Genomic DNA, 23,949 nt, shown 5'->3' on the forward strand with positions numbered 1-23,949 from the left:
GAACATTTGGAGAGTTGTCAAAGTTGAAGGCAAACTGTATCAAATTTTTGTCATAGATTAACTGTAATTTCAGGTAATTTCAAGCTTTCTAGTGCCCTGATTAACCTTAAATACTTATTTCATTGAGGACACTCATTGATCACAGCGGGTTAGGTGTATCTTACACACGGAAGGCCAGCAATAACTATTCACGTTAGAGTGTCACATAAATATATCCTACTAAACTCAAATGTTCCCAGCAGGATTTCCTTTAGCTGAATCCCAAACGCCACTAGACACAGGGGGAAGTGTGACAGGGGAGAAATCGGAGTAGAGAACGGTTCTAAGCGATTGCAATAAAAATATTACTTTTGCAAATTTTACAAAAACATATGATCGTGTGAGCACGTTGCTGGGTTACCCTCCTTTCGCCGACGAAGAGTCTCGATGGGTCCTTGAGCTTAGTTCCATGACGGTTATCACCTCTAGGTAACAGACAACGGGGGAACGCAAAGCAAAAACGCGGTACAAGGAGTTGGGGCGTGGCACTGCTATTCTAAATGGCTAAACTAAGGCCCTTCACCCACATATCGGTTTGTATTGTTTTGTTTTATAACCCAGTCCCTCACTCTAGGGTTTCCTCAGGAGCCCAACCCACCCCCACGCCCGATTCCGAACACCACCACCCACAGCGCTCAAGGCTGCACAAGAGGGTGGGTCCCACGACTCTCTCCTCACATCACAGCTGGCTTCATCTTTGCCTGCTCCAACCTTAACGTCCAAAGTCGGCGGGCGCCTTTTCTCAATGCCCTTTCACTGTATTGGACTAAGCCTCAACTTCTACACCCAGTAAGTTTAGACTTTTGAGGGCGGAACGTTTGAAGACTTTTTTTTTTTTTTGCCGCAGGCAAACCTCTTGCAGCTAAATCCACGATCAGGCCCCCCCATAGCCGATTTTCCCTTCACGCGAGAGGGCGGCCGAGGAAGCTGTCAGCCATCTTTTGAGTGGCATTACTTTTTGTTCCAACTACTTTGCCCATCCTTTATTACGCCAAAATATTTCACGTGTTTATTTCTAAATTTTTGCAAGTATTATAGAATCACCTTCCTTGTAGAGCCTCTATTTGAAGAAGGAGGAATAACGTATGGGTTTGTTGCTTTCGCCCTTCCAAACATGGCTGCCTCAGATTTCCGGCGGCCCCGGAAGAGCTTCCGGTTTCCCGGCCGCCTCGAAGGGGGCTGGACTTCCGGCGTCAAGAGGCAGGCGAGGCCCGCCTTTTCCGTTCTTTCCGGGCTAGGTCCGCGAGCGCTGCAGCCATGTCGTATCCTGCTGACGATTACGAGTCTGAGGTAATCTGGTTTTGAGCGTGTGCTGAGCTCCGCGACAGGGGCAGGGCTCTTTGGATGCTGTGCCCCGCGGGGAGACGGTTTCCGGGCCTCTCCGGGAGCACTTGCGGGCCGCGACCAGCCCCAGCCGGCCTCCCCGCCTGCGCGTTCCTCATGCCGTTGCCACCCGCAGCTCCCGGCTCCTGATCAGCCCGTCTCGGCCCGCCCATCTCGTGTGTCCGGTTCCCTGGTCCTCTCCTTTTCCAAGTCCGGGAATGGAGGCTAGTTATAGGATTCTGTGTGTCTGTAACTGCACTTTGATTTCTCATGGTCTGGGTTCAGTCTTGTTAAGCCCCGCAGATTCCCACAGCCTCTTGCGCTTTGCTCTGCCTTATTACAGCCATAACGCGGTATTGTCATTGTCTGTTTATTCTCCCTTTTCTCACGGGCGTCTGAGTTCCTCAAAGAACGAGACTGTGTCTTATTCACCTTTGTATGCTTAGAACCTAGAACGAGCATTTTGGATTCACGAATTGGTGACTGTTTTGTCTGTGTTTCTTTCGTTTATAGGCTGCTTACGATCCCTATGCTTACTCGGGCGACTATGATATGCACACAGGTGAGTCTACAGGTTTGCCTGGCCAGCTTCTAGGGATTGGCACCTTTTTGGATGTCTCAGAGCAGCTCTGACGGGCACCTGCTTAAAACTAGGTCGTGATGGTCCAGGTTTAGAGTCAGTTACTAGCTCTCAGCAGGAGAGCTATTAAACCAGACCTTATTTATGGTCCACCTCAAAGTCTCAGAAGGGAAGGGTTCCTGTCCTGACTGTGGTTTCCTTGTTGAAGCTATTAGCTGAAGAAGAAAATCTTGTTGTGAAAAATTAAAGTAATTGAAACCAAGTCCAAGTGAAATCTTTTTTGGAAGGTTTTTGATGTTTCCTGAGTTGTTACAGTAACTTGGTTTGATTTAGCACTTAGTAAGTGCCATGTGTTGTTCTGGGTACTTGGTGTGAAGTATTCTATTTACCCCTTACAGCAGTTCTATAAAGACATAAATTAACACTACAGGTGAGAAAACTTGAGGATAGGGAAGTTTAGTTACTTGCACCAAGTCATATGGGTAGAAAATGGCAGTCATTCATTTATTCAAAAAATATTAAGTGCTTACTACTTACTACTCTTCGCACAGTTCCCCCCCTCCCCGCATAACTGTTCCAGGTCTTGAAGGTACACCTAGGTGCAAGACAGGGTTCTTGCTTTCATAGACGTTAGGTTCTGGTGCGGGAAACAATAAACAAATAAGTAACCTCAATAAATAAATAAGTAGTGGGAAAATGTTCTGAGGAAACAGGCCCATGGGGATTGGGAGTGACATGGAGAAGATTTATATTTCTGAGTGTTTAAAAGGGAATTATACCTGATTTTATAGACTTGAGTTTTGTTTGGGGATGGCTTTGTCCTTTTGTTATGTCCTATATGTGGATTTGAAGTATTTATTATATCTAATCTCTAGGAGATCCGAAGCAGGATCTGGCTTATGAACGTCAGTATGAACAGCAGACTTATCAGGTGATCCCTGAAGTGATCAAAAATTTCATCCAGTATTTCCACAAAACTGTCTCGGACTTAATTGACCAGAAAGTGTATGAGCTACAGGCCAGTCGTGTCTCCAGCGATGTCATTGACCAGAAGGTATATGAGATTCAGGACATCTATGAGAACAGGTATGGGCCGTTGGCTGAGATGATCACTTACTGGGTGAGACTGGCTTAGTAATGCAGTCTCTAAAAAGGGGTGATGTTTATTCATTTCTCTGTAAAGAGAGTGCCCGAGGGGTTTCTGTGATTCTTTGGGGGCTAGGGACATGTTATTTTGTTGAACTCATTGCCCAGAACTTGTACAAGGCCTGGAATAATACCATCACTATCAATAATTATAATAGCAATAATATGTATGATCATTATAGATCAGGCAATGTTCGGAGTGCTTTTTCTGTATTTAGTGATTTACCCTTCACAGTAACCCCATGAAGTAGGTTCTGTTGTTTTCCTCATTTTATAGATGAGAAAACGAAGCACAGAAAGGATAAATCTCATAGCTAGTTAAGTGGATGTGCTGAGTTTTGAACCTGTCCAATCTGTCACCAGAACCTAATTTCTAAACTGTGCTGGACAACTTTTCAACACAAAACAGGGTGAGCCGAGCTCTGAGGGGTTGCTTCTGGTTTTGAGAGGACTGCCCTTATGTAATGGGCGTTAGAAATGAGACAGGTCAGTCAGAGTTGGATAGTCAGGAAAGACTTCGTCAAGGAAATAGGTTGTGAAGCATCTTGGGCAGCAGTGTTTGCGTTGGATGCTCGAGGGCTGTTGTGGCATCAGACTGCAACAAACAGACTGATTTGCTTCCATGTTTGGAGAGGGGGAGGAGGCACAGTGCTCCAGGAAGTGGAAGGGGAGGTGGAAAGCTAAGGGAGGGGGTGGGGGTGTCTAAAAGGTAGTTCTCAAGTCAGGGAACAGTTAGCAGTGAAATATGACTAGAGTTCATGAAACAGAGGCAGGAGACGATCCTGAAGAGCTTGGTAGGTGCCCAGCTGATGTAAAAGAAATGTTTCACCTTATTAAGAAAGATTGTCTGGGGTGTAGAATTGGGTTGAGGAAAGTTGTAGACTTGGAGGCTCTGGCCCTGGCTCTGTTTCCGTGACTTCTTCCCTTTTCGGAGCTTGGGTACTTATTTATAAAATATGAGGATTGTCTCTTCTCAGATCCTTCCTGTTTTGGAGTTCTAGAATATTTTTTCTTGATTTTCAGCTGGACCAAGTTGACTGAAAGATTCTTCAAAAATACACCTTGGCCTGAGGCTGAAACCATTGCTCCACAGGTTGGCAACGGTAGGTGTGAGTATTTTGTGTCCTGTGTGTTGGATGGGATCCTATGACTGAGGCTCATTAGAAAGCTCAGGACGATCTGTGTCTGTTTTGCTCGCCATTTTATTTCCCCAGGGTTTGGTACATAGTAAATTCCTTAGTAAGTAACTTGTTGAATGAAAGCTGAATAGATGAAGAGGGGACAGAGGTGTTTCACATGTGGTGAAAGCTGAAATTGGGATTTTTGTCTTGGCTGGCTTCCTTTTCCCTCCGTAATTTTTGGGGTCATTACAGTTGCTCCAGAATGGGCTCTCTGGCCTCCTCTCACGTTTCACTTTCTGGTGGTGTCTTTTATATATGGTGTGAAGTAAGAAGAGCCAACTTCATTCTTTTGCATGTGGATAGCCAGACAGTACCAATTTTCAGAAAGAACATTCTTTTTCCATTGAATTGTCTTGACACTTCCCGAAATCTGTTATCATGTAAATGTAGAGGTTTATTTCTGGACTGTCACTTTGATTCCATTGATCTATGTCTATCCTTATGCTTGTACCAACCACACTGTCTCAATGATTGTAGCTTTGGATTAAGTTTTGAAATTGGCAAGTGTAAGTCCTCCACCTTTGTTGTTCTTTTTCAAAATTGCTTTGGGTCTCCTGAGTCCCTTGAATTTCCATGTGAATTTTAGGATCAGCTTGTCAATTTCTGCAAAGAAGCCAGCTTGGATTTCGATAGAAATCATGTTGGATCTGAAGATCAGTTTGGGAGAGTATTGCCATTTAACAATATTAACTCCTCTAATCCATGGACATGGGATGTCTTTCCATATATTTAGGTGTTTGATTTCTTTCAACAGTGTTTTGTAGTTTTTTAACGTACAAGTCTTTCACTTCTTTTGTTACAGCTAACATTTTTTGAATACTAAACATTAGTCTTTCACTTCTTTTGTTACAGCTAACATTTTTTGAATACTAAACATCATCATCATTACTCAGGTTTAGAACTCATTCTTTTTTTTTTTTTTTGGCCACACAGTGTGGCCTGCGGGATCTTAGTTCCCCAACGACCAGGGATTGAACCTGTGCGCCCTGCATTGGGAATGCAGACTCTAAACCACTGGACCTCCAGGGAAGTCCTAGAACTCACTCTTTTTTTTTTTCTTTTAATTTAATTTATTTCTTATACAGCAGCTTCTTATTATATATTTTATACATATTAGTGTATATATGTCAATCCCAATCTCCCAGTTCATCCCACCACCACCCCCCCGCCACTTTCCCGCCTTGGTGTCCATATGTTTGCTAGAACTCATTCTTAAATGTATTTCTGTGTTGCTCAGACGTTATGCTCTGTTTAATATTTTGCCTGTAAAGAATATAATATTGTGTATGTTGAGCACAATAGGAGTCCTGTAATACATGTTTTTAAACAGGTAAGGATTCACAGGACTCAAAGTATAAAAGATTTGGTATAAAAATCCCCCTCCCATTTCTATCCCAAGTTGTCCGTTTTTCTCTCTGGAGCCATCTAGTGTTCACCATTTTCTTGTTTATCCTTCCTCTGATATTCTATGCATATATAAGCAATTAAGAATAACTTGTTCCTTTTTTTTTTTTTTAAAATAAATTTATTTATTTATTTATTTATTTATGGCTGTGTTGGGTCTTCGTTTCTGTGCGAGGGCTTTCTCTAATTGTGGCAAGTGGGGGCCACTCTTCATCGCGGTGCACGGGCCTCTCACTATCGCGGCCTCTCTTGTTGCGGAGCACAGGCTCCAGACGCGCAGGCTCAGCAATTGTGGCTCACGGGCCCAGCTGCTCTGCGGCATGTGGGATCCTCCCAGACCAGGGCTCGAACCCGTGTCCCCTGCACCGGCAGGCAGACTCTCAACCACTGCGCCACCAGGGAAGCCCAACTTGTTCCTTTTTTACAAAGACTAAATAGATGCTCTTTTCTTTCCATTTTTAAAATTTATTATATTTTTGGAGAGTATTCTGCAGCTCCAGGATTCCCAAGACCACCCCCAGGTTTGATTATTTGCTAGGAGGATTCATAGGACTCAGTTTGACAGCTGTGGGGCTTTCTATGGAGCTACCAGAGCAGATCATTACAGACTCAGTGTCCAGGCATTTTATTGGGGGCTGGTCGTGTAGGCACATCCTCTGCCTAGCATGTACTGAAATTCCAGACTTCCAGAAGGAAAGCAGGTGTTCAGTATAAACCATGTTGTTTGCACAAACAGTTTAGGAATAGCAGACCACCCTTATGAGATTGGTGGGAAACCTCCTGAAATATAGGTTCCCAGATGCCAAGCAAGGACCAACTTTACCAGCAGGCCTTTCTAAGGATAATAGTCTCAGACCTGTATGTTAACTTCTGCACAACATTGATATCCAAAGAGCTCCCCCCCGCCTCCCCGCTTTTTTTTAAATTAATTAATTTATTTTTGGCTGCGTCGGGTCTTCGTTGCTGCGCGCGGGCTTTCTCTAGTTGCAGCGAGAGAGGGCTGCTCTTCGTTGCGGTGCGCGGGCTTCTCATTGCAGTGGCTTCTCTTGTTGCAGAGCATGGGCTCTAGGCGCACGGGCTTCAGTAGTTGTGGCACTCAGGCTCAGTAGTTGTGGCTCGTGGGTTCTAGAGCGCAGGCTCAGTAGTTGTGGCGCACGGGCTTAGTTGCTCCGTGGCACGTGGGATCTTCACGGACCAGGGCTCAAACCCGTGTCCCCTGCACTGGCAGGTGGATTCTTAACCACTGCGCCACCAGGGAAGTCCCCCCCGTTCTTTCTTTTTAATGGTTGCATCATATCAATAGGACAAATTCCTTAAAATAGGATGTCTAAGTCAAAGATCCCCATGTATTTGCAATTTTGATACTGTCATATCGCCTTCCATGGAGCCATTAGTATTTACGTCCTGGTTAAGCAACTGTATGGCAAAAATATCTAAATGGTGAAGGGAAATGGGCCTAAACGAGATTAAGATGAGGTTGAAAGAATAAAATGGGAAATGAATTTTCTCGTTGCATGTATTCTTGGGGTGTAAGTGTTAGAATTTTGATGTTGTTTGGTTTCTGAAATCACATTTACCGCTTTACTTCCTACCAAGGGCTAAAACTGCCAGAAGACCCCAGTTGTTTGGTGGATTACTAAAGCACCCCTCTGCCATCTCTTTCAGATGCTGTCTTTCTGATTCTGTACAAAGAATTATACTACAGGCACATATATGCCAAAGTCAGTGTGAGTATCTAAACGTTGCTGGCAGTTTTTAAACTCTATGCCATTTTTATCCCTGGAAAACAATTGCTAGTTTATATTGGTTCAGTGTCCAAGAGTGGTTGGCATCTTTTCTGAGCTTTCTTTTAAGAAAGGATGGAGGGAATGATTGAACCCAGAAAGTTGGGTGTCTGTTTCAGGCAAATGGTAACACTGCATAGCCTGTCCATCCTTTTTTTTTTTTTTTGTTAATAAATTTATTTATTTATTTATTTATTTTTGGCTGTTTTGGGTCTTCGTTTCTGTGTGAGGGCTTTCTCCAGTTGCGGCGAGTGGGGGCCACTCCTCATCGCGGTGCGCGGGCCTCTCACTGTTGCGGCCTCACGTTGCGGAGCACGGCTCCAGATGCGCAGGCTCAGTAGTTGTGGCTCACGGGCCCAGTTGCTCCGCGGCATGTGGGATCCTCCCAGACCAGGGCTTGAACTCGTGTCTCCTGCATCGGCAGGCAGACTGTCAACCACTGCGCCACCAGGGAAGCCCTGTCCATCCTTTTTAATTTCTTTATCCCCACAGGGGATAAAGTTTTATCAGATCTGAGACTATTTTTCAGGGGCTAAGACTCCAAGGCAGTGTTCTTTCTACTCCATCACAAAATACACCATACATCATGTTGTTCCCCAGCTCAGAAATCTTCAGTGGTTCTAAGTTGCCAGCCACATGAAATGACACTTACCACATGCACTGGGTTGCAGGACGTCATCCTAAAAGTGTGTTCCTGGCACCTTCGGATGCCTCCGCTTGGAGTGCCCTTGCTTTTTCCCTTCAGTGCATTGCCACTGAGCCTCCTGCCCTCTGAGAAATACATACAACTGTCGCTGTGTGCCAGGCACAATTCTAGGCACTTGGCACGCGTCTGCATGTCTCTAATCCCCATGGTGATCCTGCAAAGTAGGCAAACTGAGATGCAGAGAGGTTGCTTTTTCTCAAATTCATGCAGCTAGTAAATGGCAAAACTCTTTGAAGCTAGGCCTGTCTTATTGTGACATCATTGTTCTTTCTACCACACTCTTCCAACTTTGGGCACTTGCTGGATTCTTTTCTTCCTGATTTCTAAATTTTAGAGTGCCCTAAGTCTCTTAAAATACCACCTACACTGTTTACAGGCATACCTTGGAGGTATTGCAGGTTTGGTTCCAGACCACTGCAATAAAGTGCATATCACAATAAAGCCAGTCCCATGAATTTTTTGGTTCCCAAGTGCATATAAAAGTTATGCTAGGGACTTCCCTGGTGGTCCAGCAGTAAGGAATCCACCTTACAATGCAGGGAATGCAGGTTCGATCCCTGGTTGGGGAACTAAGATCCCACGTGCCGCGGGGCAGCTAAGCCTGCGTGCCACAACTAAGACCCGACACGGCCAAAAATTTATTTTTAAATAAATAAATAAATAATAAATCTTAAAAAAAAAAAAGTTATGCTACACTGTACTGTAGTCTGTTAGGTGTGCATACAGCATTGTATCTTTAAAAAATACACATACCGGGCTTCCCTGGTGGCACAGTGGTTGAGAATCTGCCTGCCAATGCAGGGGACACGGGTTCGAGCCCTGGTCTGGGAAGATCCCACATGCCACGGAGCAACTGGGCCCGTGAGCCACAATTACTGAGCCTGCGCATCTGGAGCCTGTGCTCCGCAACAAGAGAGGCCGCGATGGTGAGAGGCCCGCGCACCGCGATGAAGAGTGGTCCCCACTTGCCGCAACTAGAGAAAGCCCTCGCACAGAAACGAAGACTCAACACAGTCACAAATAAATAAATAAAAGAACGTGAATTTCTTTTAAAAAAAAAAAATCTATTACTTAATAAGTTAAATTAAAACACTAGTATTAATAATGTCTTACCATCTTAGTGTCAAACAAAAAAAAACAAAACAAAACAAAACAAAATACATATACCTACCCTAGTTCAAGGCATTATTATCTCTTGCCTGAATGACTGCATAACTGCTCACCTGGTGTCAGTTTCCACTCTTGCCCGCTTAAGTTTATTCTCAACCTAGTAACCATGGTGATCCTTTTGAAACATAGTCTCATCAAGTCACCCCCTTCCCCACAATCCTACCATGACTTCCCATCATACTTAGAATAAAATCCCAAGTCTTAGTCATGGTCCTGCTTGAGCTGGCCCCTGACTTCCTGCCAGTCTCATTTCCTGCATCTTTCCCTCCTTCCCTTGGCTCCTAGCCATACTGTGTGACACTTCAGAGCACGTATCACTCTCTGACATTGTCTTATTTATTTGGGTTTTGTTTGCTTCCCCCACTAGAGGGTAAACTCCACCAGGGCATGGACTTTGTCTTGTTCGCTGCTCTAATCCAGTGTCTGATCCCCCACGTTGACACGTTAATTGTTGGAGCGTGTATGTGCCTGTGTAAATGAAAGAAACTGCCACCGCAGTCTCCTTAGGGTATTTCCATCTAAAGAGTTCCCAGCTTCTCACACTCACTCTCATCCCCCTGAGGATGACTTGACCTGACAAGAGCTCTGGCCTTGGCCCAGGAGCCCCCCCACCATCAGTGGTGGTAGGTGAAAGAGTTCTTGTTGCCAGAGTAATGCGGGGGGCCATGTTTTTCTGGCATCCCAGTGAGCTCTCTGACTACCTCATTTGATAGAAAGTAAAGATTCTCTCCTATCATTGATGCTATGGCTCAGGTACTTTGCAGGCTGGGCTGGGAATCTAGCCAGCCTGTATAACATGGCTTTCGGCAGAACGTGGCATCAGAACCCATACTATGGCTGGTTGCCTCCTCTGATCTTTCCTCTGGTCTGTAGATGAAGATTCAGCAGAAGTTTGTTGACCCCGTGATCTCTTCACTAGGTACCAGATGGGGCAGTTTCACGTACATGTTGGGGGGGGAGTTGGAGGGGGAGGTTTTCATTGAAAGAGCATTTACTGTATTAGGCACTTTCACTTCATAATCTCATTTTTCAGGGGCTAAGACTCCAAGGCAGTGTTCTTTCTACTCCATCACAAAATACACCATACATCATGTTGTTCCCCAGCTCAGAAATCTTCAGTGGTTCTAAGTTGCCAGCCACATGAAATCTAGATCAGGGGTCAGCAACCTGCTATGTACAGGGCCAGATAGAGAGTATTCTAGGCTTTGAGGGCTGTAATGGTCTCTGTCGAACCTATTCAGCTTTGTAGCAGCCATGGACAGTGAGTACACACGGCTGTGTTCCGGTTAAGGTTCTTATTTACAAAAACAGGTGATGGTGGATTTGCTGACCCCCTGGCTTAATTCTTGTTTGGCACTGTAAGACCTCTGCATTTCTGGCCCAGTGTAGCCCAGTGTAGCATTGTCTGCCTTGCTCCCTAACCTTCAAGCACCCCGATTTTACTTCTTTGCCTTCATTAGTCCTGTTTTTCCTGAAACACCTTCCCCTCACTCCTCTGCCTTGCCAGATCTATATGCCTGATCTTTAATGGTCAGTTAAAGTGTTTGGCATAAAACTTGACCATTGGCGTCAGGTATTCAGTGCCCCTTTGAACTGCTGTAGCACTTAACTATCTTCCCTGTCACTTGAGTGCTCTTACATGCTAAGAAAGGGAGAGCCGACGTCAATTCTCATGTATAGTTGACCCTTGAACAATACGGGTTGGCGCTATGCGGGTCCACTTATTTGCAGATATTTTCAATAAATATTTATAGTATTATAGGATCCACCATTGGTTAAATCTGCAGATGTGGAGGGTCAACGATACATTATACACAGATTTTTGACTCTGGAGGGTTGGTGCCCCTAACCCCTGTGTTTTCAAGGATCAGCTGTAATTGTTTTCAATTGTCAGTGGCAGGCCATGAGTAGAACGCATTTAGATTAAATGTGTCCTCCTTTCTCTGCTTTCTTTACAGGGGGGACCCTCCTTGGAGCAGAGGTTTGAATCCTATTACAACTACTGCAATCTCTTCAACTACATTCTCAGTGAGTCTGAGGTTATGATGAGACCTCGTATTGGCCTTCAGCTCTCTTTAGCAGGATTTTAATGTGCAGGTGGGAAGAGGGGGAAGTCTTGTGGTTCATAGTCCTCTTAAGAGAGAAATTACAGAATGCATTCTGCAGCCTTACGGAATGGGCATAGTCATTGATGGAGTCTGACTCTTCTGTGGTCTCTTCCCAGATGCTGATGGTCCTGCTCCCCTTGAACTCCCCAACCAGTGGCTCTGGGATATCATCGATGAGTTCATCTACCAGGTATCTGGTCAGCCTTGGCCTAATTTGAAATAACTGGTCCAGACAAGGAGCAGCTGTTACCATTGTTTGTGTTGTTAAAAAGATCATGGTATATAGTCACCCTAGGGTAGTGTGAAATACCCTGTGGAAGTGGCCTCCATGTTGTGGTTTTTTGAATCAGTGAGGTCTAAGAGCTCCATTCTGAACTCAGAAGTCTGGAGAACTGAGCTCCTGACATTCATCACGTTCTTAACTTACCTTGAGAGGTGGTCTGGCGGGAAGAACACAGGTTTCCAGGCTTTGGAGTCAGCTAGGAGTGGGTACTTGTCTGGGGGCTGCCACCTGGTGGCTCTGTAGTGATGACGTGTTACTTTAGCTCCTGAGCCTCACTTTCCTCGCCTACAGGAGAAAGATTCTATATCTTGATTGTGGTGGTGATGGTGATGTGAGTATGTGTTGGATCAGAATGAAGGAACATTTTTATCAAAAGGGAAAAATTACCTATCTCAGAGTGCTGTTGCTAAAAAACATAAAATAATTGATTTTGGAAAAACATCTTTTCCATGTTTTACAGGGATGGCACAGCTCTTACTAGGTATTTCAGGAGAAATCAGTTTCCTAATAAAGCAGTTATTTGAGCCCCATGGATCAAAGAGACTTTGAGTACAGAGTGCTGATAAGTTGTGATTGGTGAGCTGAGGAAACCTTCCTAGGGCTCTTTGAGAAAGAGGCTTCCTGCTCAAGACAGGCTTCAGTGCCTTTGTGCAGTGAAGGCCACAGACCACACTGGCCTTGTTTGCCCTCTCTGGCTCCTTGGCTTGTTATTTGGCATAATTTTAGATTGGCTGTCCTGTTGGCCAGCAGCAAGTCAGGGAGGATCATCTGTGCTAAGGTTCTTCATCCATCTTAAGATAATCCTAATTCCCTGGGCTTAACTGGTATTCTCTTAAGGGGTTTAAGTGCTCTTGCTTCTAACAAAGACTGGCCAGTGTGGGCCAGGTGTGATTCCTCCAGCCAGTCTTTGTGAAAAGTGAGAGCACTGTAAACCGCTTAAGAAGAAAACACCAGTTAAACTGCATGGGGTGAGGGGCTCTTCCCCACCGCTCTCTTCTTTATTCTTGTTGTTTTTAGTCTTCTTTAAAATTTAAAAAAAAAAATTTTTTTTTTTTTTTTGCTCCGTATTCCCCACCAGTCTTTCATTTATTTGTATTGATGCAGTAATATATGAATGTGTTGCTATTGTTGAGATTTTTTTTTTTTTAACTGCAGATAAAGTGAAAGTCTTCCTTCCTTGCCTTTGCAGAGGCATCAATTACTGTCTGGAAAGATAGTCATCATATAGAGACCTGCCTTGTTCTTTTGTGCCACGTACATGGTGTACCACTCTTCTGGTGTATGTGTTACAGATAAAGTCTATTTCTAGGGATGATTATAAGTAGAATTGTTGTCTGAAGGATATTTGCTTTTAAAATTTTTTTAAGTCAGATATGTAGAGTCACAATTTGCATGCAATAAAGTGTACCAATTTTAAGTGTACCGTTGATGAGATTTGACAAATGTATACACCACCACAATTAAGATATAGAACATTTTGTCACTTTGGATTTTAATAAATAGTAATTACTGCCCTCCTTAAATGCTGTGTCAAATTATACTACTACCATCAGCATTTGAGAGCAAGTTTCTGTACCGGATGGTATCGATCTAATTTTTGTCAGTTTGATAGGAAAGAAATGGTAATCATTTTAATTTACATTTCTCTGAAGAGATTGAGCATTTTCCCTGCTAATTGACCAATCCTGTTTTTCTTCGAAGTGATCATCAGTATCCTTTGCCCATTTTTCTGTTGGATGATCTTGTTCTTTTTGGCTTTTGAGAATTCCTTCTGTATTCTGGATACTATTCTTTGTTTTTTTTTTTATAAATTTACTTTTATCTTTGGCTGTGTTGGGTCTTTGTTGCTGCGTGTGGGCTTTCTCTAGTTGCGGCGAGCGGGTGCTACTCTTCGTTGCGGTACGTGGGCTTCTCATTGCGGTGGCTTCTCTTTGTGGAGCGTGGGCTCAGTAGTTGTGGCCCATGGGCTTAGTTGCTCCGCGGCATGTGGGATCTTCCCAGGCAAGGGATCGAACCTGTGTCCTTTGCATTGGCAGGTGGATTCTTAACCACTGCGCCACCAGGGAAGCCCCGATACTATTTGTTTATTGTAAATTTGGAAACGTTTTCTCCTGCACTCTTGGAGGAAGATGATATTTTAGAGTTGAAAAGTAATCTTAGGTCATCCAGAACCTAGATTCTAGGTCCCTGGTTTCCAAACCTGTGTGTGCACCAGAAATCAACCAGGGAGCTTTTAATTCTGACAGTAACTAGGTCTCCTGTGCTAGTCTCTGGGTGACAGATGGAGCCAGCCCAGTGCTGGTCCCAGATAGAACCCCTGCCCCAAACAAATAGCTGTGGTATGTACCCTGTGTGTGCCTTACACTTGGCCAGGCTCTGTGGTTGGGACAGGGGTGACTCAGACTGGGTTCCTGTCACAGGTGAACTGATGGTCACCTCTGGAAGGGAAGACACACACATGCAGGTACCTGCCCCGTCTCTACCATGTATGAGTAGATCTGTTGTAAGCCACCTGATTCTGGTGGCCAGGCTGACGGCACTGTAACGCCCAGAGACATTAAGTAACTTTAGACTATGTTTGACTCCAAATTGAATGTTTTTTTCCACAAATTACTTCTCATTTTAGAGCTTTTTACTTAGCTGTGGAATAAGTAACATAGTAATGAACAAATCCACAGCTTAATCAAAGATGGCTTTGAAAAAACCAGTAGTGCACAGACTGGTGTAGCGGGAGAAGTGGTAGCAGTAGCGTGTTGTGTGCTTGTGCTGTCCCTTTGGCGTTAACGCCGCTGCTGCACGTTTCCCTTTTTCCTCAACAGTTTCAGTCGTTTAGTCAGTACCGCTGTAAGACTGCCAAGAAGTCAGAGGAGGAGATCGACTTCCTTCGTTCCAATCCCAAAATCTGGAATGTTCACAGTGTCCTCAATGTCCTTCACTCCCTAGTAGACAAGTCCAACATCAACCGACAGCTAGAGGTGTACACAAGTGGAGGTGAGTGCTGCCTGCCATCTGTGCGTCATGAGTAGAGGCTGCGGGTAGTGCGGAGGAGCGATGGGCTGCTCCTCTTTGGTATTTGGGTGTGAACAGGAGCCGAGGGCTGATCTGGGGGCTGCTGGGTTTGGCAGTCTGTTGGCCGATAGACTGAACAAGCACTTCTTGAGAGCTGCATTTGTAAACACTTCTACTGCCTCTCCAGGGCCTTTGTTTAGATAAGCACTTCTCAAACTTTTTGGTGTGAGGACCACTTTACAGTCTTAAAAGATTAAGAATCACAAGGTTTATCTATATACAGATCTTGTTACAGTGAGAAGAGTGGTGTTTTTGCAAACCTCTTTAATGTCTGGCTTCATAGAAGAGAGCTGGAGTCTCCTGCTTCTTCACTCAGTCTGTGACAATATGCTGTTTGTTGAAGTATCTGAGGGAAATCTGGCCTCACACAGAGATTTAATTGGGACAGGGAAGAGAAACTTAATAGCCTTTACAGGTAGCCTGGCTCTTCTCTGGTTCTGCATCAGAAATTGACAGGGGGTAGTTTCATACAGGTTAGTTGCAGTGTGGAATCTGAAGCCTTATCAGTGAACTTACACTTTGTTACATTAAAGTTTATTGGTTTATCCTGCAGCTTGCATGAATTTTTTTACCCATGCATGATTTTGAAAAATACTGATTCATTGAGCTATCAAGATTTTCTGAAAGTTGACACATTTTATTGTATAGTTTTTTGGGGTTTTTTGTTGTTGTTGTTGTTTTAATTATTTAGGCTGTGCCAGGTCTTAGTTGCGGCATGCGAACTCTTAATTGCGGCATGCATGCAGGATCTAGTTCCCCGACCGGGGATTGAACCTGGGCCCCCTGCATTGGGAGCTCGGAGTCTTACCCACTGGACCACCAGGGAAGTCCCAATTATACAGTTTTTTAAAACCACATCTGTTACTTTGACCATCAACCTTATCGGATAGGTCTTCATTGGGGAGCTGTTGAGTTCATAGTGGCAGATAGAAGTGTTATGAAATTCTAATTTTTACTTAAAAGCTCAAATTTTCATTGGCAGCCAACACTGCCAGTTGTTTTCATTGACATCTTAACAGGCTCACTGCACTCAGTTTTGAGAAAATACCCATGTCTCTATTCATAGTCTGTGTATCAGTTATTTTTTCAAGTAAAAATGGGGTTTTGTGGGGAAAAGAAAGTGGCTGGTTCTTTTATTGCAGGTGAGTGGTGGTAAAGAATACAGTGATGACAGTAGAGTTTGGTGCCACTATCCAATTGATGCTAAGTTGTCCGTAGTTTTACCCGCGTTGTTTTTGCACCATCAGTGCAAATGTCAACTCAGTGACAAAGGCAAATAGTATCTTAGGAAGATAAATAGGAACACACCTAAATAGTGTTATTAGGAAGATAGCTTTGATCTCATGGACTTCCTGAAAGGAGGGGCCTTGCCGAGTAACTCTTATTGATGAGAGGGGTCCTCTCATATTCTCAGGTGTGTATGGTTGGGGGGGCCCTGCCACACCCCTTAGGTGACTTAGAAATGTAAGCTTAGCATAAGGCCAGGCACGATGTTTCTTGGTATTCCTTCGAAGGCAGTTATTCCCTATTGCAGGAAGCTTTAGAGACTGGCAGTAGATGAAGAGTTTACTGAGGGTAAACTTCAAGGGTCAGGCTTGCCCTCCTTCCACTGCCTCTGCTGAAGTGCTCACAGTGTCTGTGTGTCTTTCTCAGGTGACCCTGAGAGTGTGGCTGGGGAGTATGGACGGCACTCCCTCTACAAGATGCTTGGCTACTTCAGCCTGGTGGGGCTTCTGCGTCTGCACTCCCTGTTGGGGGATTACTACCAGGCCATCAAGGTGCTGGAGAACATCGAACTGAATAAGAAGGTAATTCATTCCCTGTTTCCTCAGGCCCACCTTCCCAGAGCCAGAAAGTCTGTCTGCTTCAAGAGAGACTCTGATCTATTATTAGGACAGATTTCACGGAGAATAAAAGAGGATTCCTCCCCAGGTCAGTGGAAAATTGAGACAAGAACTGGGAAAACCACTGCAGGGAAAATCTGAACCTGGACCAGGTGGTTTCTCTTTGGTGCTTAACAACACTTAAAATATTCAGCAGTCTTTGGATTCTATTTTCAAACCAGACTGATGCTGGCAGATTTTTACTTTTCAACTTTCACTGAAGAATTAATGAAAGACTTACTTACTTCTAAAGTGCCACAGGTAATGATACGTTAGCAGTGGTTGTTTTCCTAGCCACAGAAACTTGGTACGTTTTTGTTTGACGTGTGTGTATCTTGTCTGTCCTTTCTCTTATAGGGCTTATTTGGAAAAGCAAGGAGTAGAAAGCAAGAAAGAATGTGAAAGTGAGGTGTAGATGATTTTAGAGCTGAAAGAAATTTTAGGGTTACCTGGTCCAGTCCTTTTCTTTTACAGCCAAGAAAATGGAGTCCTCAGGTCACATAATCAGTAAGTGGTACGATCTGCACTCAGAGCCTCTGACTTCAGAGCCAGGATTCCTCTGGGTAGTTCAGGGCATCTGCAGGGAGCTCTCAGTGCTTCCACCTCAGCTGACACTAGGCCCCAGAAACTTTCAGATCCTATCTGGGATGAATTGGTCTTGAGATTCATGGATGCTGCTTCTGCCTCCTTCCACAGAGCATGTATTCTCGTGTGCCCGAGTGCCAGGTTACCACATACTATTATGTCGGTTTTGCATATTTGATGATGCGTCGATACCAGGATGCTATCCGGGTCTTTGCCAACATCCTTCTCTACATCCAGAGGACCAAGAGCATGTTCCAGAGGACCACGTACAAATATGAGATGGTAAGGAGGCCTCTGACCAGCTGACACACCTATGCCAACAGTTTTTGGGTAAACGCCTTCAAAAATTTTGCTATTTTATATGCTTTTTCAATAGGATGATTTTTTAATGGCTAGCCTACTCTACGTGTTTTCTTTGTTACACCTGTTACTTCAGATCATTAACACCCTGATGATAAGGACAGTATCTTTTGTTTCACTTTTATTCCCCAGTAGTGCCTAGAGTGTTCACTGGGCTGTGGGTGTTTAAAATCAGTTAGATGTGGGTACTGCCCTCAAGCAGTTTGCCTGGAGGAGGGTGGATTCAAAACATGCATAGAATTGGGAGCAGGTTTCTAAGCAGAGCAAAGGTGTTGAGACTTGGAAGTATGGTCATGTAGTAGCACAATAAATCATTTTGGCTAGAAGGCAGGAGAACAGCCAGATTGGGGTATTAGAGTCTGGGATAACCTTCACTACCCAGCTAAAGTATTTAATCTTTATTCTGGAGGCATTAAGTGCCATCAAAGATTTCTGGGTGAATTGATCATAATTGGTGTGGAACGATTGACCTGCCAGTGATGTGTAGGTCGGACTGGTGAGACCGAGACAAAGGTACCAGTAAAGAATCCAGGAAACAACTACAGAGGACCTGGAACTAGGCCAGAAGTTCTGTAGAGCTAGAGGGAGGATTGGAGGAGACATTGGGAAAGTTAGCTGAAGGGTGTAAGACAAAGGGAGAAGTCAGAAGGTCTGTACAGAGTGTACTTGGGAGGATGGTGGGGACCTCAGAAAATCCATTCACTTGACCCTGCACCGATCTCTCCCCCCACCCCCAGATTAACAAGCAGAATGAGCAGATGCACGCCCTGCTGGCCATCGCCCTCACCATGTACCCCATGCGTATCGATGAGAGCATTCACCTCCAGCTGCGGGAGAAATATGGGGACAAGATGCTACGCATGCAGAAAGGTGACCCACAGGTCTACGAGGAACTTTTCAGCTACTCCTGCCCCAAATTCCTGTCACCTGTAGTGCCCAACTATGACAACGTACACCCCAATTACCACAAGGAGCCCTTCTTACAGCAGCTGAAGGTGTTTTCTGATGAGGTGCAGCAGCAGGCCCAACTCTCAACCATCCGCAGCTTCCTCAAGCTCTACACCACCATGCCTGTGGCCAAGCTGGCCGGCTTCCTGGACCTCACTGAGCAGGAGTTCCGAATCCAGCTTCTTGTCTTCAAACACAAAATGAAGAACCTGGTGTGGACCAGTGGCATCTCTGCCCTCGATGGCGAATTTCAGTCAGCCTCTGAGGTCGACTTCTACATCGATAAGGTATGACTGCCGCTTGGGCTAGGTTCTAAGGCACCCACTGTTCTGGGCATCTGGGACACATCATTGAACAAAATCAACAAAGATTTTTGCCCTTGTGCTGGTATTCTAGTGTTAAAAAAATAGACAAAAAGCGTTATAATTAAGCAAAGCATGTAGTAGTTTGGAAGTTGCCACGTGCCACGTGCCATGGAGAGCGAGCCCAGACAGCTGCAGTGCGGCTGGAGTGGCCTGAGAGGAGGTTGTGGTGGGAGATGAGGTTGGAGAAGAAGGGGGGAGGGTGCTTAGTAGACTGCTGGAAGTACTTTAGTGGGTGGGAAGCCATTGTCCTGACTTGTACCACCCTAGATTGGTGCTGCCTGGCTTTGAACTTGATATAATGGGATTATGCAGTATGTGCTATTTTCTGTCCAGCTTCTTGCTCAACATTATATTTGACAGGATCACCATCCACCGTTGTCATATGTAGCAGTAGGTCAGTCATGCTTATTGTTCTGTGATGTGTGATGGTCCAACTTCTACTGCAGTTACTGACCACGGTGTTTCCATTCTTCTACTGGTGGACATTTGGGTGGTTTTTGGCTATTGAACAGTACACATACGGTGTTTTTTTGGGGTTTTTGTTTTTTGGGTTTTTTTGGCTGTGTTGGGTCTTCCTTGCTGCGCGCAGGCTTTCTCTAGTTGCGGTGAGTGGGGGCTGCTCTTTGTTGTGGTGCACGGGCTTAGTTGCTCTGCAGCATGTGGGATCTTCCCGAACCAGTGCTCAAACCCGTGTCCTCTGCACTGGGAGGCAGATTCTTAACCACTGCACCACCAGGGAAGCGCCTATGAGGCAATTTTTTTTTTTTTTTTTTTTTTTTTAAAGGTCCACCTCGGACAACGCACTTTTTTTTTTTTTTTTTTTTTTTTTTTTTTTTTTTTTTAAATTATTATTTATTTATTTATTCATTCTTGGCTGTGTTGGGTCTTCGTTTCTGTGCGAGGGCTTTCTCCAGTTGTGGCGAGAGGGGCCACTCTTCATCGCGGTGCGCGGGCCTCTCACTGTCGTGGCCTCTCTTGTTGCGGAGCACAGGCTCCAGACGCGCAGGCTCAGTAGCTGTGGCTCACGGGCCTAGTTGCTCCGTGGCACGTGGGATCTTCCCAGACCAGGGCTCGAACCCTTGTCCCCTGCATCGGCAGGCAGGTTCTCAACCACTGCGCCACCAGGGAAGCCCCTATGAGGCAATTTTTAAAAATATCCTACATTTTTGGTTGCTTTCAGAAAGATGTTGGTCTGCAGTACACACATATGTATACAACATCTCTTAGGGATACACAACCCTAAGAGACAAATAACCTCACAAGACCTGTACCATACATATGTTTGTGTTTATCCATTGCTAACAACTACTTTTTATTTATTTAATTTAAATACTCTTTTTTCACAACATTGTAAATCAACTATACTCCAATAAAAATTAATTTTTTTAATTTATATTTGGCTGACAGTTTTGTTTTTTAAATTAATTAATTAATTAATTAATTTTTGGCTGTGTTGGGTCTTCGTTTCTGTGCGAGGGCTTTCTCTAGTTGCGGTGAGCGGGGGCCACTCTTCATCGCAGTGCGTGGGCCTCTCACTGTTACTGCCTCTCTTGTTGCGGAGCACAGGCTCCAGACGTGCAGGCTCAGTAGTTGTGGCTCACGGGCCCAGTTGCTCCGCGGCACGTGGGATCTTCCCAGACCAGGGCTCGAACCCGTGTCCCCTGCATTGGCAGGCAGATTCTCAACCACTGCGCCACCAGGGAAGCCCTGGCTGACAGTTTTTAATGATAAAATTTGCATAACAAACTTCACCACTTTAAAGGGTATAATTCTATGATTATTAGTGTACTCACCATGTTGTACAACCATCTCTGCTATCTAATTCCACAGCATTTCCGTCATCCCAAAAAGAAATCCCTGCCCATTAGCAGCATTCCCCATTCCACCTTTCCACCCCCATCCCTGGCAAATCAGTGATCTTCTTTCTGTCTCTGTGGATTTGTCTATTCTTGATATTTTCTAAAAATGGAATCATGAAGTATGTGGCTTTTTGCGTTTGATTTCTTTTATTGAGCATCTTTTCAAGTTTAATCCAGGTTGTAGCAGGTATCAGTACTTTATTCCTTTTTACGGCCGAATAATATTCCACTGTTTGGGTACACCACACTTTGTTTATCTGTTCATTAGTTTGTGGACAGTTGAGCTGTTTTCACTTTTTGGCTGTTATGGATAATGCTGATGTGAATTTTTGTGTACAAGTTTTGTGTGAACAGTATTCTCTTGGGTATATATACCTAGTTGCGGGATTGCTTGGCCAGTTGGGGTAGTTTGTTTTTGGAAGCTCATCTTGCTAAACCAGATCCTCTCATTTTAGACTTCATGGCTTTTTGAAGGCTTCGTGTTTGGCAGAACTTGGCTGTCCCTGCCATGAACAGACTCACCAAAAGCAGAAACATGTCTGTAATGGAAGTTTTTCAGTGTTGTTTTTAAGTCATGTTTTTAAATATCAGAACTGTCTATCCCCTGCAGTATCACATCAGCTAGCTAAAGTCCTTTTTAAATTGATTCGCAATGCCTGACATGTACACGTTCTTTGGCAGTATCAGTCATTTGCTCCATCCCTCCATCCCTTTTAGTGACCCAGCTGAACTGGTCCCAACCATCTGGATGGTCTTTAATAAAACACTTCTCCCAATATTTAGCAACTTGGTTATTACAAATAAAATTTTGCTGTGAGGTTATATTCAGGTTAAATTAATAATATGATTTAAATTTCCTACATGAAAATGTTTTTAATTGCATGTTTTTATTATTGTTCCTTATTGGTTCAGGTTTGTCTTTGGCAAAATACTTTCTATTTTTTTTTTGACTTTTTTCATCCTTGACTTGAAAAAATCCTATCAAAGAGATTCAGAAAGTTCTTGGGTCTTAACCTAGATTATGTCATAATTTACAAGTAAAATGGTGCTCAACAAAATATTTTGAGCTAAAAAACAATTTAAAATCTAGACTAATTTGCAACTTTATACTCATAAACAGTGTATAAGAATAAAGTGCTATTTTAAATGTTACTACTGCCAAAAGATACATGTTTGTTAAAAAGACTAGAAAATAAAATAAATGAATTAACAAGAAGAAAATAAAAATCAGCCATCTAAGAAGAAAGAGTTGCTACTGACTGGTAATGCTCTTCCACAGGGGTTTATCTGGCACTTAGCATCACTGCTGTATGCAGGTCCGTAAGTGGCTCTCCCTCACTGCTCCTGTCTGGCTGCTTTTCTCATAGGACATGATCCACATCGCAGACACCAAGGTGGCCAGGCGCTATGGGGATTTCTTCATCCGGCAGATTCACAAATTTGAAGAGGTGAGAGGTCTGAGAGAGTGGTATGTGAGCTGGGGACAGAGGTTAGGAACTGGGTGGGGAGTTATAAATTTTTTATTTCTCATTTCTGTTTTCAAGAAAGCCTGAAATTGGCCCTTTAAGTTTCTGAGCTAGACTGGCTGGCTGCTTGGGGTTTGGGGAGTGGGGTTGGGCCTGTAGGAGTTGCTGTGTCAGCCTTCTCTGGAGCATCTCTTTCCAAGATCTCCCGCTGCGGGTGGCCAGCTCTCTTCTCCCTCCCTGGTATTTCCTAATATGGGTGGATTCACTGCCTGCTCTTACCCATCCCTCACCATTTGGCAGTTACTCTCTGACTTAGACAGGTCTGGCCAGTTTCTGCAGGCTGAGACCATGAAGCTCTGTTCTGACAGACTTGGTGCATTCCACATCCTGCCCTTGGAGAGGTCTTGTGGGTCACTTTTTGTGGGCATAGCTAGAGCCACTGCGTCTTGGTGCTTTGAGTCCCCCAGCAGAGGTCACTGCTGTGCTGTGGTCCATGCTACCAGACTCCTCCTGCAGGATAATAATACAGCCCTGGCAAGTCTAGCCACCCTGAGTCCCTTTCCTGTCTATAAAATGGGCAGAGCAGTATGGGATGTGTGTTTGTTGAGTGTGAAGGGCAGATAGAACAAGCTGCATGAATTGTGTGACACCATAAGAATGTCAGGTGGAGGACCTAACCGTGCATTTACACATGATAGTAGATAACTCATGCTCATGTCAGAGGGGCGGCCTGGCCTGGCGATCGTGCACACTGTAGGAAAAGGTTTGGTGAAAAAGCCATATCTGACTGGGCTTCCCTGGTGGCACAGTGGTTAAGAATCTGCCTGCCAATGCAAGGGACACGGGTTCGAGCCCTGGCCCGGGAAAATCCCACATGCCGTAGAGTAGCTAAGCCCGTGCGCCACAACTACTGAACCTGCGCTCAAGAGCCCGCAAGCCACAACTACTGAGCCCATGTGCCACGACTGCTGAAGCCTGCGTGCCTAGAGCCCGTGCTCTGCAACAAGAGAAGCCACTGCAATGAGAAGCCTGCGCGCCGCAACGAAGAGTAGCCCCTGCTCACCACAACTAGAGAAAGCCCGCGTGCAGCAATGAAGACCCAACACAGCCAAAAACAAACAAACAAACAAATAAATTAAAAAAAAAAAAAGCCATATCTGACTTTGCTTTTCTTTCTCTTCCAGCTTAATCGAACCCTGAAGAAGATGGGACAGAGACCCTGAGTATATTCATACTTGACACTACTCAGGGACCTATTTTGATGTCATCATAGGTGGGGAGTGTTTTTGCCACCATGAAGCCTTTACCTAGCTCAGCCATCGGCCAGTCAACTGAGTTGAAGTTTATTTAAATCAGGGGGTGAAATCTTTTAAATAGGTCTCAATAAAGGATCTTCTTTAGAGTCGGATTTGTCATCTCATTATTGTTGGGGAGCATCTGTGGACAAGGGCAACAATATGTAATTTCCCATTTGTCATGAGATACTTTCTCCTGATGCATTCATTATTGGTGTTTGAATTATTTAATCCCTGGATTCATAAAGCATTATACAGTATATAGGACATTTTCATATTCAGTATCTTATCTGCATCTCACAAGAATCCTGTGAGCATTAATGACCTGCCATAATTTGCGTGCATGTTCGTGGAAGTGCTGGGTTTCAGGAAGGAACTGCTGAACACCTACTGCC

At 44.4% G+C, this 23,949-nt stretch overlaps 1 protein-coding gene across 2 annotated transcripts; it reads left to right on the forward strand.

Annotated features, from left to right (window-relative positions):
* The first annotated feature begins 1,243 nt into the window (after positions 1 to 1,243).
* Positions 1,244 to 23,661, forward strand: EIF3L (eukaryotic translation initiation factor 3 subunit L). 2 transcript variants are annotated; one of them, XM_059936933.1, is made up of 13 exons: positions 1,244 to 1,329; positions 1,876 to 1,924; positions 2,818 to 3,028; positions 4,112 to 4,191; positions 7,339 to 7,400; positions 11,292 to 11,361; positions 11,558 to 11,631; positions 14,544 to 14,715; positions 16,447 to 16,601; positions 17,373 to 17,543; positions 18,359 to 18,856; positions 22,161 to 22,241; positions 23,444 to 23,661. In XM_059936933.1, exons 1-13 carry the CDS (start codon positions 1,297 to 1,299, stop codon positions 23,480 to 23,482), a joined length of 1,695 nt encoding a protein of 564 aa, XP_059792916.1. In that variant the 5' UTR covers positions 1,244 to 1,296; the 3' UTR covers positions 23,483 to 23,661. The 2 variants fall into 2 exon arrangements, with proteins under 2 accessions (XP_059792916.1, XP_059792917.1); XM_059936934.1 differs by lacking the exons at positions 1,244 to 1,329; positions 1,876 to 1,924; positions 4,112 to 4,191 and having other exon boundaries at positions 2,950 to 3,028.
* Positions 23,662 to 23,949: the final 288 nt, after the last annotated feature.

This window comes from Balaenoptera ricei, chromosome 10 (assembly GCF_028023285.1).
Source record: "Balaenoptera ricei isolate mBalRic1 chromosome 10, mBalRic1.hap2, whole genome shotgun sequence".
In the NCBI taxonomy this organism is placed as follows: Eukaryota; Metazoa; Chordata; class Mammalia; order Artiodactyla; family Balaenopteridae; genus Balaenoptera; species Balaenoptera ricei.